At 39.3% G+C, this 13,007-nt stretch overlaps 1 protein-coding gene across 2 annotated transcripts in view; it reads right to left on the reverse strand.

Annotated features, from left to right (window-relative positions):
• The window catches only part of LOC121299611 (leucyl/cystinyl aminopeptidase), a 33,799-nt gene extending 29,475 nt beyond the window's left edge, over positions 1 to 4,324 (reverse strand). For both annotated transcript variants that reach the window (XM_041227446.1, XM_041227437.1), the window contains exon 1: positions 3,844 to 4,324. In XM_041227446.1, the coding sequence (XP_041083380.1) occupies positions 3,844 to 3,862 (19 nt within the window). In that variant the 5' untranslated portion in view covers positions 3,863 to 4,324. The remainder of the gene's footprint in view (positions 1 to 3,843) is intronic.
• Positions 4,325 to 13,007: the final 8,683 nt, after the last annotated feature.

The following is a 13,007-nucleotide window of genomic DNA, read 5'->3' on the forward strand; positions in this document are numbered from 1 at the left end:
TTACCAAATTGTGTGTTTTTTAACCTGAGCAATGTCGCGGGCTGATCTTACCTTTCAGTCACTTTGGAAATAACTGCACAATACACAGATGGTATTAATTACACTGAGATGGTATTAATAACAGCAGAATACACTGAGATGGTATTAACAACTACACTGAGATGGTATTAATAACTACAGAAGACACCAAGATGGTACTAGTGTGAATTGAGATGGTTATGATGTGCATAGGTAGATGTTGCTCTTTTATTTAGTGTTTTGGTCTAATACACGGAAGGGAGATATGAATCAACAAGCATGTGACTCACACGCTTCTAAGCAAAAGGTACTTTGATTTTTAACTATACCTGATAAAGTCTGAGCTTTTTACTGTTTACTTACTTGAATATACCTGTCCTGAGTTGTATGCTTTGTGAGTGAAATGTCACCCTAAGAGCACATACTATAACTGCAGGTTTACTTTACGTCCCAATGTGTGCATGCTGTGCTCACATGAACTGTAAACAGGTATGGAGATGTGTCTGGAGTCGTGGAGCAGTTAACCTGTCTGGAGTCGTTGAGCAGCTAACCTGTCTGGAGTCGTTGAGCAGCTAACCTGTCTGGAGTCGTTGAGCAGCTAACCTGTCTGGAGTCGTGGAGCAGCTAACCTGTCTGGAGTCGTGGAGCAGCTAACCTGTCTGGAGTCGTTGAGCAGCTAACCTGTCTGGAGTCGTTGAGCAGCTAACCTGTCTGGAGTCATTGAGCAGCTAACCTGTCTGGAGTCGTGGAGCAGTTAACCTGTCTGGAGTCGTGGAGCAGCTAACCTGTCTGGAGTCGTGGAGCAGTTAACCTGTCTGGAGTCGTGGAGCAGTTAACCTGTCTGGAGTCGTGGAGCAGTTAACCTGTCTGGAGTCGTTGAGCAGCTAACCTGTCTGGAGTCGTTGAGCAGCTAACGTGCCTGGAGTCGTTGAGCAGCTAACGTGCCTGGAGTCGTTGAGCAGCTAACGTGCCTGGAGTCGTTGAGCAGCTAACGTGCCTGGAGTCGTTGAGCAGCTAACGTGCCTGGAGTCGTTGAGCAGCTAACGTGCCTGGAGTCGTTGAGCAGCTAACGTGCCTGGAGTCGTTGAGCAGCTAACCTGCCTGGAGTCGTTGAGCAGCTAACGTGCCTGGAGTCGTTGAGCAGCTAACGTGCCTGGAGTCGTGCAGCAGTTAACGTGTCTGGAGTCGTTGAGCAGTTAATTTTAAATCAAGACGGCATCCCCAATGGCTCACCTGGTAAAGACTACCTGCGCAGTGTGAGAGTACAATCCGAATACATCTTAGTACAGAGCATATAACACAATTTGAAAGTTAAGAAACAGCATGACTAAGTTTAACAGTAGTTCCTGGGTGCAATCATGGCCTGTCTGATTGAAGTTAATACGCTGCATAAAGGAAGCCTCTTATTTTAAAGAATTTTGTACAGTTTGAGAGAACCAACCAAACTCAACATAAAGAGACACCCAATACTCACTCAAACCCACAAGCATCTCCTCCTTATTCACTTCCCTCTGTGTGTGTGTGTGTCTGTGCATCTGTGGATGTGTGTGTGCCACTGATTTTCTGTCCTCTGGATCATCAATCCTTTGTCCTGGACTAGAACTGTATTAGACTAATGTCAAGAATAAAACAGAAAACTATTTTATCTGCATATTATCAGCACAAGCTCCCATTTGTAACCAATGAGAGAGACTACAGCTTTATTCTAGTTCATCTGCCTTGCAGATTTAAAGAATATGTAAAGAACATGGACATGACTTCAGGTGAACTGGGAATACTGCTGTCTCACACAAAAAAATGTGTACAGTAGTATTGCAAAACAACTGCATGCTGCCAACACATTGTTAAAGAAATGAGCCTGTTCACATGCACATGACAAACACGCCAAGCTGACATCACGAACACTCTAGAAGCCCAAAGTGGGTATTTGGAGCCCACTTAACAAGTGCAAAGAATCAGAATGGTGGGCATCAACTGACAGGACTTCAAAGCAAATACAACACATAAAAAAAAGATTTCTTCCACAGCCAAATGTTCTGATGCCAACAATTAGGGTGTGCAGGGTCGTCAACATCTGCCATCTACCTGCTAGTTTCAAGTTCAGTATACATTAGTATTATATCGAGTTTCCTTCCTCCCTATGTGTAGACATCAGCATTTATTTATAATGTATTAGCTATCATGGGATGGTTATGTTAATACAAGAGAAGCTTTCTGAATGCTTCCTGAAGCTTAGATTCCACATACTACTGTGCACAGCTGCTGCTTGGGTGCTTACTTGTGCTACTTTAGTGGTGCGCTCCTCAACCACATCCTTACACACACTCACACACACACACACACAGTACAGACTTTCCAATCCACTGTAGTCTTGTGTTTGTACAGACAATAATAACGCTTAGGCTGATTAACTGGCCCTCTCAACACACAAGGCGACAGAAACATGGGTACATGCGAATCTAGCGCACCTTCATTGGAAAAACGCCTGCTTACAGGGTATTAATGCTGCAACCCAAAAACGGAACACAAGAAATGCAACTAGTCGCAATGATAGGGAGTCTCGTGCACTTTATGAACCATGGTTCCAGTTTCACTGTTCTAAAAGGGCATGCAGGTAAAGGCTATCCCCCAACCACCTCTTGCATTGCAACTTTACCGAGATACCCGCTCAATAAGACATGACTCGAAGTGATCGTCAACACGGATTTGATACCCTGCCACTAAAGGGCAGCATTCTAAAAAGAAAACACAGACACCAGTTACTGTTACACGTGTGGTGTACATCCGAGTGCACTGAGAAGCTGCACCCACGTAAACGATTTTGTAATAGTAGAAAAAAAACACAAAAAAAAAACAAGTGTAGGTGTTTTTCAGCAACTCGTTGATGAACATCGTATGTAATAATAACGTGAAATTTGTGTTTATTGACCGTTGAATCTCATAGCATGGTTCTTCAGAGAGGAAAACAAAACAACAAAAATAAATCAAACATTTTATATATAAGTGAGAATTCCTAATCGTGTGCCCCAATTCTAGAATGGTTTGAGCCTTCTAAATAATTCTACAAAAGGCTGCGTTTGCTCACAAGATGAAAGGAACTTTCTGTCACATTGTCTTGATCATCATTATTGAATCTCAACTCTAAGTCAAGCATATCAATGAAATAGGCAAACTTGAAAAAAGCTAATCGTTATTGTTTCAGAGTTTAAGTACGTGGCACATAGATATTTACATTTTTGTTTTTGTTTTGTTTTTGTTTGTCTTGATGTGTTTACGATTTTATTATAGTTTTTATTAAACAAAAACTAAGTTCACACACACACTATATAAACCACACACTTATATATATATATATATATATATATATATATATATATATATATATATTTATATATACATAATATATATATATATGCGCGCATCAGTTGGTTTATTTTAGTACTGCGTATAGCCCCGCCTCAGCTTCGCAAAAAATAACTGCAATAATCACTTCAGAAAACACCTGCTCCGGACGTCCTTGTATTAATAATATCACATGTCTTCAGAACATTTCAGCTTCATAACACAAAGCGTAATGATTACGTACTATATGTCTTTTTCTAACATAGCTAGTTTACTATATTGCTGTGCATCATTTTCTATGTAGATAATAATAGCACACATCTTGACCTTCCCTTGATCCGCTGTTACTGTCCTTACATTTAATTAAGCCCGACAGTTACAACTTTATGTCCTGCATCACCCCGACTGCTTTAAAAACCGTATTGTCTTTGGTAGGTAGTACCACGAAGAAATCAACCAGTATACTCATGTCATTATACTCACGACTTTGAAAGGACTCCATTCTGTAAACGTCCCGTGTTTCCTTGGTCGATAGGTTGCAACTTTTTTTTAAAAAAATTATTGGGTGTGCAATTAAATCAGAGAACACCAAAGCACTCACAAACACAAATACCTCCTCCAGCTAATTCTAACAAGACTGATCATTCATCTTTATCTGGTGTTGCATTGCCACTTTCTATAACAACGCAGGTCACTTGCGTGAATACAGCAGACAGTCGCTGTATAAGATCCCGGAATATTTTCGTTGTTAATGTGAAACCAACGAAGAGTTGAAATGAAATTTCGGAGCGCCTATACAGAGCAGGGTGTACCGACTAAATTCAGCTCTACTACATTTCCTTCCCTTTTCTGTCAGCCATGTGATATGATCTTAGACCGAAGCAAACGATTGCCTACTCGGACCATAATAACCTATTTCACAAAACCGTATAATTTCAGTCAGGTTGTATGTATTTAAACTGCATTCTGATCAGATAGGAAATATACACAAGAGGGAGGAGTTGTGACTTCCTGTAGGCAGCAGGAAGATGAAGATGGATGCGACTTATATATATCACTATACAGATAGTCGTAAATCTCGAAAAACTACTCACTTTTAAATCGTTTGTAGTCATTTTTGTATTACTTTGTTATAAATACATGTTAATTTGGATTAATATGTTGTTTTTTTCTGACTTTATGTGAACGAAAAGACACACATTTGCCCGTTTTCCCATTGGAAATAGTGAAAAAAAACTTGCAAAGTTTGTGGGAAATAATAGCCATTTTCTATACTTTTGAGGCATAAGCAATTAGGAAATAACACTTACTACCCAGGAACAAAAATTCTGTTACATAGTGTAATTCTTATGATGGGAAATAAATCTTGTGTGAAGCAAGACTCGTTTACATATTGTCTACAGACAGTAACACAACTTTTCAGACAGTGAAAGACACAAAACCAGAAGTGTACTAATCGTTTAATTATGGTGGCTCTCAGTTTCTTTTCATCAGATATAATAACACTATGTAACACAATTTTTGTTCCTGGGTAGTAAGTGTTATTTCCTAATTGCTTATGCCTCAAAAGTATAGAAAATGGCTATTATTCCCCACTTTGCTTTTGTGACCAGGACAGTGATATTTTGAAATGTACCTATTTCCAATGAGAAAACGGTCTTTTTGTTCACATAAAGTCAGAAAAAAACAACATATGAATCCAAATTAATATATATTTATACTAAAGTAAAACAAAAATGACTACAAAAGATTTAGAAGTGAGTAGTTTTTCAGGATTTACGATTATACTGTAAATCACTTTCACGAATCAGCCCCCAAATGTAGTCTCCCATCATGTTCTCGTTATACTGTCCTTGGTACTCGCCTTGGTCATCCGAGTACGCTCCCATGTTCTCCTTGAATTTATCAAGATGAGCATCAAGGATATGGACTTTGAGGGGCATCCTACAGCCTATTGTGCCGTAGTTCTTCACCAGAGTCTCAACCAGCTCCACATAGTTTTCGGCCTTGTGATTGCCCAGGAAGCCCCGAACCACTGCAACAAAGCTATTCCAAGCCGCTTTCTCCTTACTAGTGAGCTTCTTGGGGAATTCATTGCACTTCAGGATCTTCTTTATCTGTGGTCCGACTAAGACACCGGCTTTGACCTTTGCCTCAGACAACTTAGGGAAGAAGTCTTGAAGGTACTTGAAGGCTGCCGACTCCTTATCTAGAGCTCCGACAAATTGTTTCATAAGGCCCAATTTGATGTGCAGTGGTGGCATCGGCACCTTCCAGGGGTCCACCAGTGGCTCCCACTTGACGTTGTTCCTCCCCACAGAGAACTCGGTCCGCCGTGGCCAGTCCCGCCTGTGGTAGTGCGCCTTGATGTCCCTGCTGTCCCAAAGGCAAAGATAGCAGGGAAACTTGATAAAACCGCCTTGGAGACCCATCAGGAATGCCACCATTGCAGCCTCTTGATGCCATCTCAGAAAAACGCAGATATGTATCCATTTAGGCAGCTGGAACTAAACTGAACTGGTGGGCTTAAGGCCCCTGTATTTATACTACTATTTATATTACTGGAAAGTTCTAGAAGTTACTCCAAGTTTACTCAGCACTGAATCTATCTGGAATGTTCTGGAAAATAGGTAAATTTCAAAATATCACTGTCCTGGTCACAAAAGCAAAGTTTGTGAGGAATAATAGCCATTTTCTATACTTTTGAGGCATAAGCAATTAGGAAATAACATTTACTACCCAGGAACCAAAAAGAAAAACAAAATTGTTACACGGTGTTATTTAATTGATTTTGTGATAGGGCAGAAGCCCTGCTGTGTAAATAGTGTGTGTGTGTGTGTGTGTGTGTGTGTGTGTGTGTGTGTGTGTGGTGGGGTGGGGGGGTGTGTAAATGTGTGTGTGTGTGTGTGTGTGTGTGTGTGGGGGGGGGGGGGGGGGGGGGGGGGGGGAATTGTAAGGTTGGCAGGGATAGAGGTTAGCAGGACGAGTTAAATCTGTCCCTGCTATCTGTCCCTGCTAGCCAGTTAGGTAATTGGTGCTAATTTTTTTTTTGGGGGGGGGGGGGGGGCGCATGTATAAAAGGAGCAAAAAGCCTTTGTTTGTTGGAAGAAATTAAGTGAGTGTTTTTAGTTTGTGTGGAGATGTTAGTGAATGTTATAATGAAGGTGACTGCCCAGCCTATAAGTGATGTATTGTTTGTTTGAACATTTTACTTTGGTCCTCAAACCAGTTTATTTTGTTTTTTTAAAAAAAAAAAGAATACATCACTTATAGGCTGGGTATTCACCTTTACTATACTGTTCACAGCCACAGGTCAAAAACACTCACCTAATTCCCTCCAACAAATAAGACTTTCTGGCTCCTTCTATAGATCTGGCCACTCTCCAATTAGCACCAATTACCTAATTGGGTAAAGGCCACACCTGTAATTGCTGGCAGGGATAGATTTAACGCCATCCCTTAATCCCACACACACACAGTATTTACACAGCAGGTCTTATGCCTGACCACTTTTAAAAACAGTTATTGGAAATTCTGTATACTATTCACAAAGCTTTTACACACATTGAACAAGAAGTCATATTCACAAAACTTAAAGCATGTCTTAAATAAAGTGTGATTTTTAGTAAAAAACAGTATGAAGCCACATTCAATCAAATTGTTTTTTATTCACAAAAATAGTGATTTAAGTTTTTCTGTTACTAACTAAACCAGAAATAAAACTATATACATTTCTGTAAGCATATACTGTACTGTACATGCATACAAAATAAACAGTTCAATTGAACATGATGCTGAATGTCTGAGCTTATACTGGTCACAAACAGTATAGTCCAAGTATAAAATAGTTACAACAGTACTGTATATAGCAAGAAACAACGTGCTTGCAAGATGAAGCGTAGCATTATTGTTGACTAGCTTCTTGCTAGATTCCAACCATTATCATTGGTTCTGAACCAGGTTTAATTAAAGTAGATCCAGATCAGTTTCTGTTCTGGTTTTCACTCTCTTTGACACAAATCCAAGAGCTCTAACTTCCCTGAGTTCTAGCTTCTCTGAACACAGTCCACAAGCCACTTTCTCAACACAAGCAGATTTCTCTCCAGCCACCTGATATTCTTCTGAATCATTTCTAGGACAACCTGAGTACTCCTCAGTACTCCTCAGTTCTTGCCACTGTCCTTCAAATGAATAAAAAAACACCTTGACCTGCGAAACAATGAGAAAAAAAACATGAACATTTAAATTGATGATCATATTTTTCGCTAAAGAAATATGCTGTTAATCGATGTTAATCCATTTGATCATTAATACTCAACATCATGATGACAACTGTGTTGTTTAATTTAATTTAATTTCCAAACAAACAACTCAGTTGGATTGAGATACAGGTAATGCAGAGGCCATGGAAGATACTTGAATCCTTTGTCATGCTCCTCAAAGCTTGTGTTGAGAATTCTAACACAGGGGATGGATGCATTATTGTTTGATCTTTATCTGCAATGATGCTGAAGTAAACCAGGAGAGATTTGCAGAGCTACCGGGATCACACGTCGCCTCGTATGATCAAGCTTATGCATTTAAGAACATAAGAACATAAGAAAGTTTACAAACGAGAGGAGGCCATTCGGCCCATCTTGCTCGTTTGGTTGTTAGTAGCTTATTGATCCCAAAATCTCATCAAGCAGCTTCTTGAAGGATCCCAGGGTGTCAGCTTCAATAACATTACCGGAGAGTTGATTCCAGACCCTCACAATTCTCTGTATAAAAAAGTGCCTCCTATTTTCTGTTCTGAATACCCCTTTGTCTAATCTCCATTTGTGACCCCTGGTCATTGTTTATTTTTTCAGGCTGAAAAAGTCCCTTGGGTCGACACTGTCAATACCTTTTAGAATTTTGAATGCTTGAATTAGGTTGCCACGTAGTCTTCTTTGTTCAAGACTGAACAGATTCAATTCTTTTAGCCTGTCTGCATATGACATGCCTTTTAAGCCCGGAATAATTCTGGTCGCTCTTCTTTGCACTCTTTCTAGAGCAGCAATATCTTTTTTATAGCGAGGTGACCAGAACTGCACACAATATTCAAGATGAGGTCTTATTAGTGCATTGTACAGTTTTAACATTACTTCCCTTGATTTAAATTCAACACTTTTCACAATGTATCCGAGCATCTTGTTAGCCTTTTTTATAGCTTCCCCACATTGTCTAGATGAAGACATTTCTGAGTCAACAAAAACTCCTAGGTCTTTTTCATAGATTCCTTCTCCAATTTCACTATCTCCCATATGATATTTATAATGTACATTTTTATTTCCTGCATGCAGTACCTTACACTTTTCTCTATTAAATGTCATTTGCCATGTGTCTGCCCAGTTCTAAATCTTGTCTAGATCATTTTGAATGACCTTTGCTGCTGCAACAGTGTTTGCCACTCCTCCTACTTTTGTGTCGTCTGCAAATTTAACAAGTTTGCTTACTATACCAGAATCTAAATCATTAATGTAGATTAGGAATAGCAGAGGACCTAATACTGATCCCTGTGGTACATCACTGGTTACCACACTCCATTCTGAGGTTTTTCCTCTAATCAGTACTTTCTGTTTTCTACATGTTAACCACTCCCTAATCCATGTACATGTGTTTCCTTGAATCCCAACTGCGTTCAGTTTGAGAATTAATGTTTTGTGCGGGACTTTGTCAAAAGCTTTCTGGAAATCTAAATAAACCATGTCATATGCTTTGCAATTATCCATTATCGATGTTGCATCCTCAAAAAAATCAAGCAAGTTAGTTAGACACGATCTCCCTTTCCTAAAACCATGTTGACTGTCTCCCAGGATCCTGTTACCATATAGGTAATTTTCCATTTTGGATCTTATTATAGTTTCCATAAGTTTGCATATAATAGAAGTCAGGCTTACTGGTCTGTAGTTACCTGGTTCGGTTTTGTTTCCCTTTTTGTGGATCAGTATTACATTTGCAATTTTCCAGTCTGTTGGTACCACCTCTGTGTCAAGAGACTGCTGCATGATCTTGGTTAGCGGTTTGTAAATTACTTCTTTCATTTCTTTGAGTACTACTGGGAGGATCTCATCCGGCCCAGGGGATTTGTTTATTTTTAGAGCTCCTAGTCCCTTTAACACTTCTGTCTCAGTTATGCTAAATTTATTTAAAACTGGATAGGAACTGGATGACATGTGGGGCATGTTGTCAGTATCTTCCTTTGTAAAAACTTGTGAAAAGTAATCATTTAATATATTTGCTATTTTTTTTCTTCATCTACGATTTTGCCATTTGTATCTCTTAAACATTTAATCTCCTCTTTGAATGTTCACTTGCTGTTGTAATATTGGAAAAACATTTTGGAATTGGTTTTAGCTCCCTTAGCAATGTTCATTTCTATTTCTCTCTTGGCCTTTCTAACTTCCTTTTTGACTTGGGTTTGCAGTTCTGTGTACTCTTTCTGCATACTTTCTTTTTGGTCCTTTTTTAATGCTCTGTAAAGTGCCTTTTTTCGCTGGATATTTTTTAAATTGATCTACTAAACCATTTTGGCAATTTAGTTTTACATTTAGATTTGTCTACTTTAGGGATGTAATTGTTTTGCGCCTCTAGTACTACATTTTTGAAGAACAATCATCCTTCTTCTGTGGGTGTTTTCTCTATTTTACTCCAATCTACTTCTGTTAGTCTCTGTTTCATACCTTCACAGTTTGCTTTTCTAAAATTGTAAACCTTAGCTTTAGTCATTACTTTTGGGGTTTTAAAAAACACTTCAACTGAGACCATGTTGTGGTCTGAGTTTGCCAGTGGTTCTTTGACTTCTGTTTTAGTTATTCTGTCTTCGTTATTTGAAAAGACTAAATCAAGGCATGCCTCCCCTCTAGTCGGTGCCTTGACAAATTGTGTTAGGAAGCAGTCATTTGTCATTTCCACCATTTCAATTTCATCCTTCGTGCTACCCACCGGGTTTTCCCATTTTATCTGGGGGAAGTTGAAATCCCCCATTAGTATGGCTTCTCCTTTGCTACACGCATTTCTAATGTCATTGTATAACAGATTATTGTGCTCACCGTCTGAATCTGGCGGTCTATAGCATGCTCCTATTATTATGCCCTTTGAATTTTTGTCTGTTATTCTGACCCATATTGATTCGGTTTTATTTTCTTTGTCCAGGTTTAACACCTGGGCTTCAAGACTGTTTCTTATGTATAGCGCTACCCCTCCTCCTCTTCTGTCCTGCCTGTCTTTCCTATACAGTGTATACCCACAAATATTATATTCGTCCCCATCACTCTCAGACAACCACGTTTCTGTAACACCTATCACATCATAGTTACCTGTTAGTGCAGTAGCTTCAAGTTCTAGAATTTTGTTTCTGATACTTCTAGCATTTAGATAAATACATTTAATGGTTGTCTTACCTGAGTTGTTGTTCTTGTTTTGATGCGGTCTCCCTTCTGTTTTTTTGTTGATTTCTCCCCCCTTCCTTTCTAGTTTAAATGCTTCTGAACCTGCTCGAGGATCTTTTCTCCAAGTAGACTGGTTCCCTTGTTATTTAAGTGCAGTCCATCCCGTCTATACAGATAGTCCTCGTTGTAGAATGTGGTCCAATGATCAAGATAGATGAAGCCTTCCCGTGTGCACCACATCTTCAGCCATGCGTTTTGATTAATTATTTCCAGCTGTCCATATGGTCCTTTGCAAGGTGCCGGTAGTATACCAGAAAATACCACAGTTTTGTTTTTCTCTTTTAATTTCCTTCCTAGCTCTCTGAATTTGTTTTGCAGGGATTTTGGTCTGTCTCTTCCAATGTTGTTTGTACCGATGTGGACGACTACTACCGGGTCGTCTCCTGTTCGTTCTAGGAGCCTGTTCACATTCTCAGTGATGTGCTTGACCAAGGCTCCCAGAAGGCAGCACACTGTTGTAGTAAGGGGGTCCAAACTGCAAATTGAACTTGCTGTGTTTCTCAATATGGAGTCCCCAACAATCATGACCTCCCTTCTTTTTGCTGTCTGGTCACCACTGTCAATGGGGTCCTGGATGTTGTTCCTTTCATTCTCTTGTTGTTCGTTCTGCTCATCAAAATTCTGAAGTGACTCAAATTTGTTGGTTGTTTTGATTTCTGGTGGTTGTGTTTGACGAAGTTTCTTTTTTTCCCTGCTTCTGCCTACCTGAACCCAACTGTTCTGACCTTCTATCTCTTGGTGGCTTTCAGTCTGTTAGGGGTGATGCAGACTTCCATGAATTGTGGGTGTGCCAGTTCCTCAAGATCCTGTTGCTGTCTCACTTCTTCCAGCTCCATTTCTAGCATACTTATTAGTTTATGCAAATCCTGGATCGCACGGCACTTTCCGCACACTTGGTTTAGCTCCGCTGGGTTTTCTCGGATTTCCCACATCAAGCAGGTGTCACAGATTACTGGCTTGAAGACCATATTGAGGGTTTTTCTTTTGAAGTTTCGTTTCTTCTGCAGCCGTCAACCTGCTTTCAAACTGCTTCTAAACTGCTCTGTACTTTTCCACGCCTGTACTTCTCCCACTCGCTGTCGCTTCCACTCGCTGTCGCTGGGAAGACTTTCTAAGTCTTTCTAACTGAGGACAATGCCTATTCCAATCAGGTAGACAGGTCCTAATAAAGGTCCTGTATTTTAATCACCTCTCCTTCCATGTTGAGTTTGATTAGCCTCTGACAGAATCAACTGCATATTTATGTACTATATTTACTGAATAACCTAGTCCGTCTTCTGCTATAGTGGAGGGCCACGGTGTAGGATTCACAACATCTTTTCTAAGTTTCAAATTAACAAACACTTGGAAGTTGTTCTGGGAAAATATTGCAGCTATCTAGAAGTTTTCTAGAAATAAAATTTACTTCATGCTTTTTGTATTGCTTTTGGGACTAAAATACTGACCTGCATTTTCACCTGCATCCTAACAAACTACAGTAATTGGTCTCATTTTGTGGCACATTTTCAAACAGCAAGCAAGATGCTAAACATGGAGCAATTGCAAGTACTGTAAGCGTAAAAACATGTTGTCCTGATTAAAAGTTAAGAAATCAATTCTAGTCCAATATATACATGGTTCGAATGTATTTTTAAAAATGAACTTTCAACTAATAAGTGACTGATCAACAAATCCTGTCTGAATTATGCATCACAGCATTGCTTGCTTCATATATACTGTGAGTTTGAAATCAATTACTTTATTGATCTGTCACCAATTAGATCTGAATTAAAGTGTAAATATACTTTAGCATGAAAGAAGCATTAACATATTGAATTTTATGATACGCATAATCAATTTTCGGTATTCATTTCTTAATGATCTTTTATATAAACACTACCTTTGTTCAATGTTTTGGGTAATAAAGCCTAGATAACAGGTTCCTCTAACATCGATCCATCAGCAATCAATGAATTCAGTTTTTCTTTTACCCATGTGTGACAGGGTCTCCACGCCCCTGTGCGTACCATGATTTGTATTTAGTTTTTGTTGTATTAATTGCAGGAATATTATTTGTTATTGTTTTGTGGTTAAAATATCTCATGAGAATGCGTGACTGTCAGCTACTGATTATGTAATTAGCTGACAGTCACGCATCATTACTAAACCCATGCAGAATGTGACCGAGGGGAGAGT

This window comes from Polyodon spathula, chromosome 2 (genome assembly GCF_017654505.1).
Source record: "Polyodon spathula isolate WHYD16114869_AA chromosome 2, ASM1765450v1, whole genome shotgun sequence".
Taxonomy (NCBI): domain Eukaryota; kingdom Metazoa; phylum Chordata; class Actinopteri; order Acipenseriformes; family Polyodontidae; genus Polyodon; species Polyodon spathula.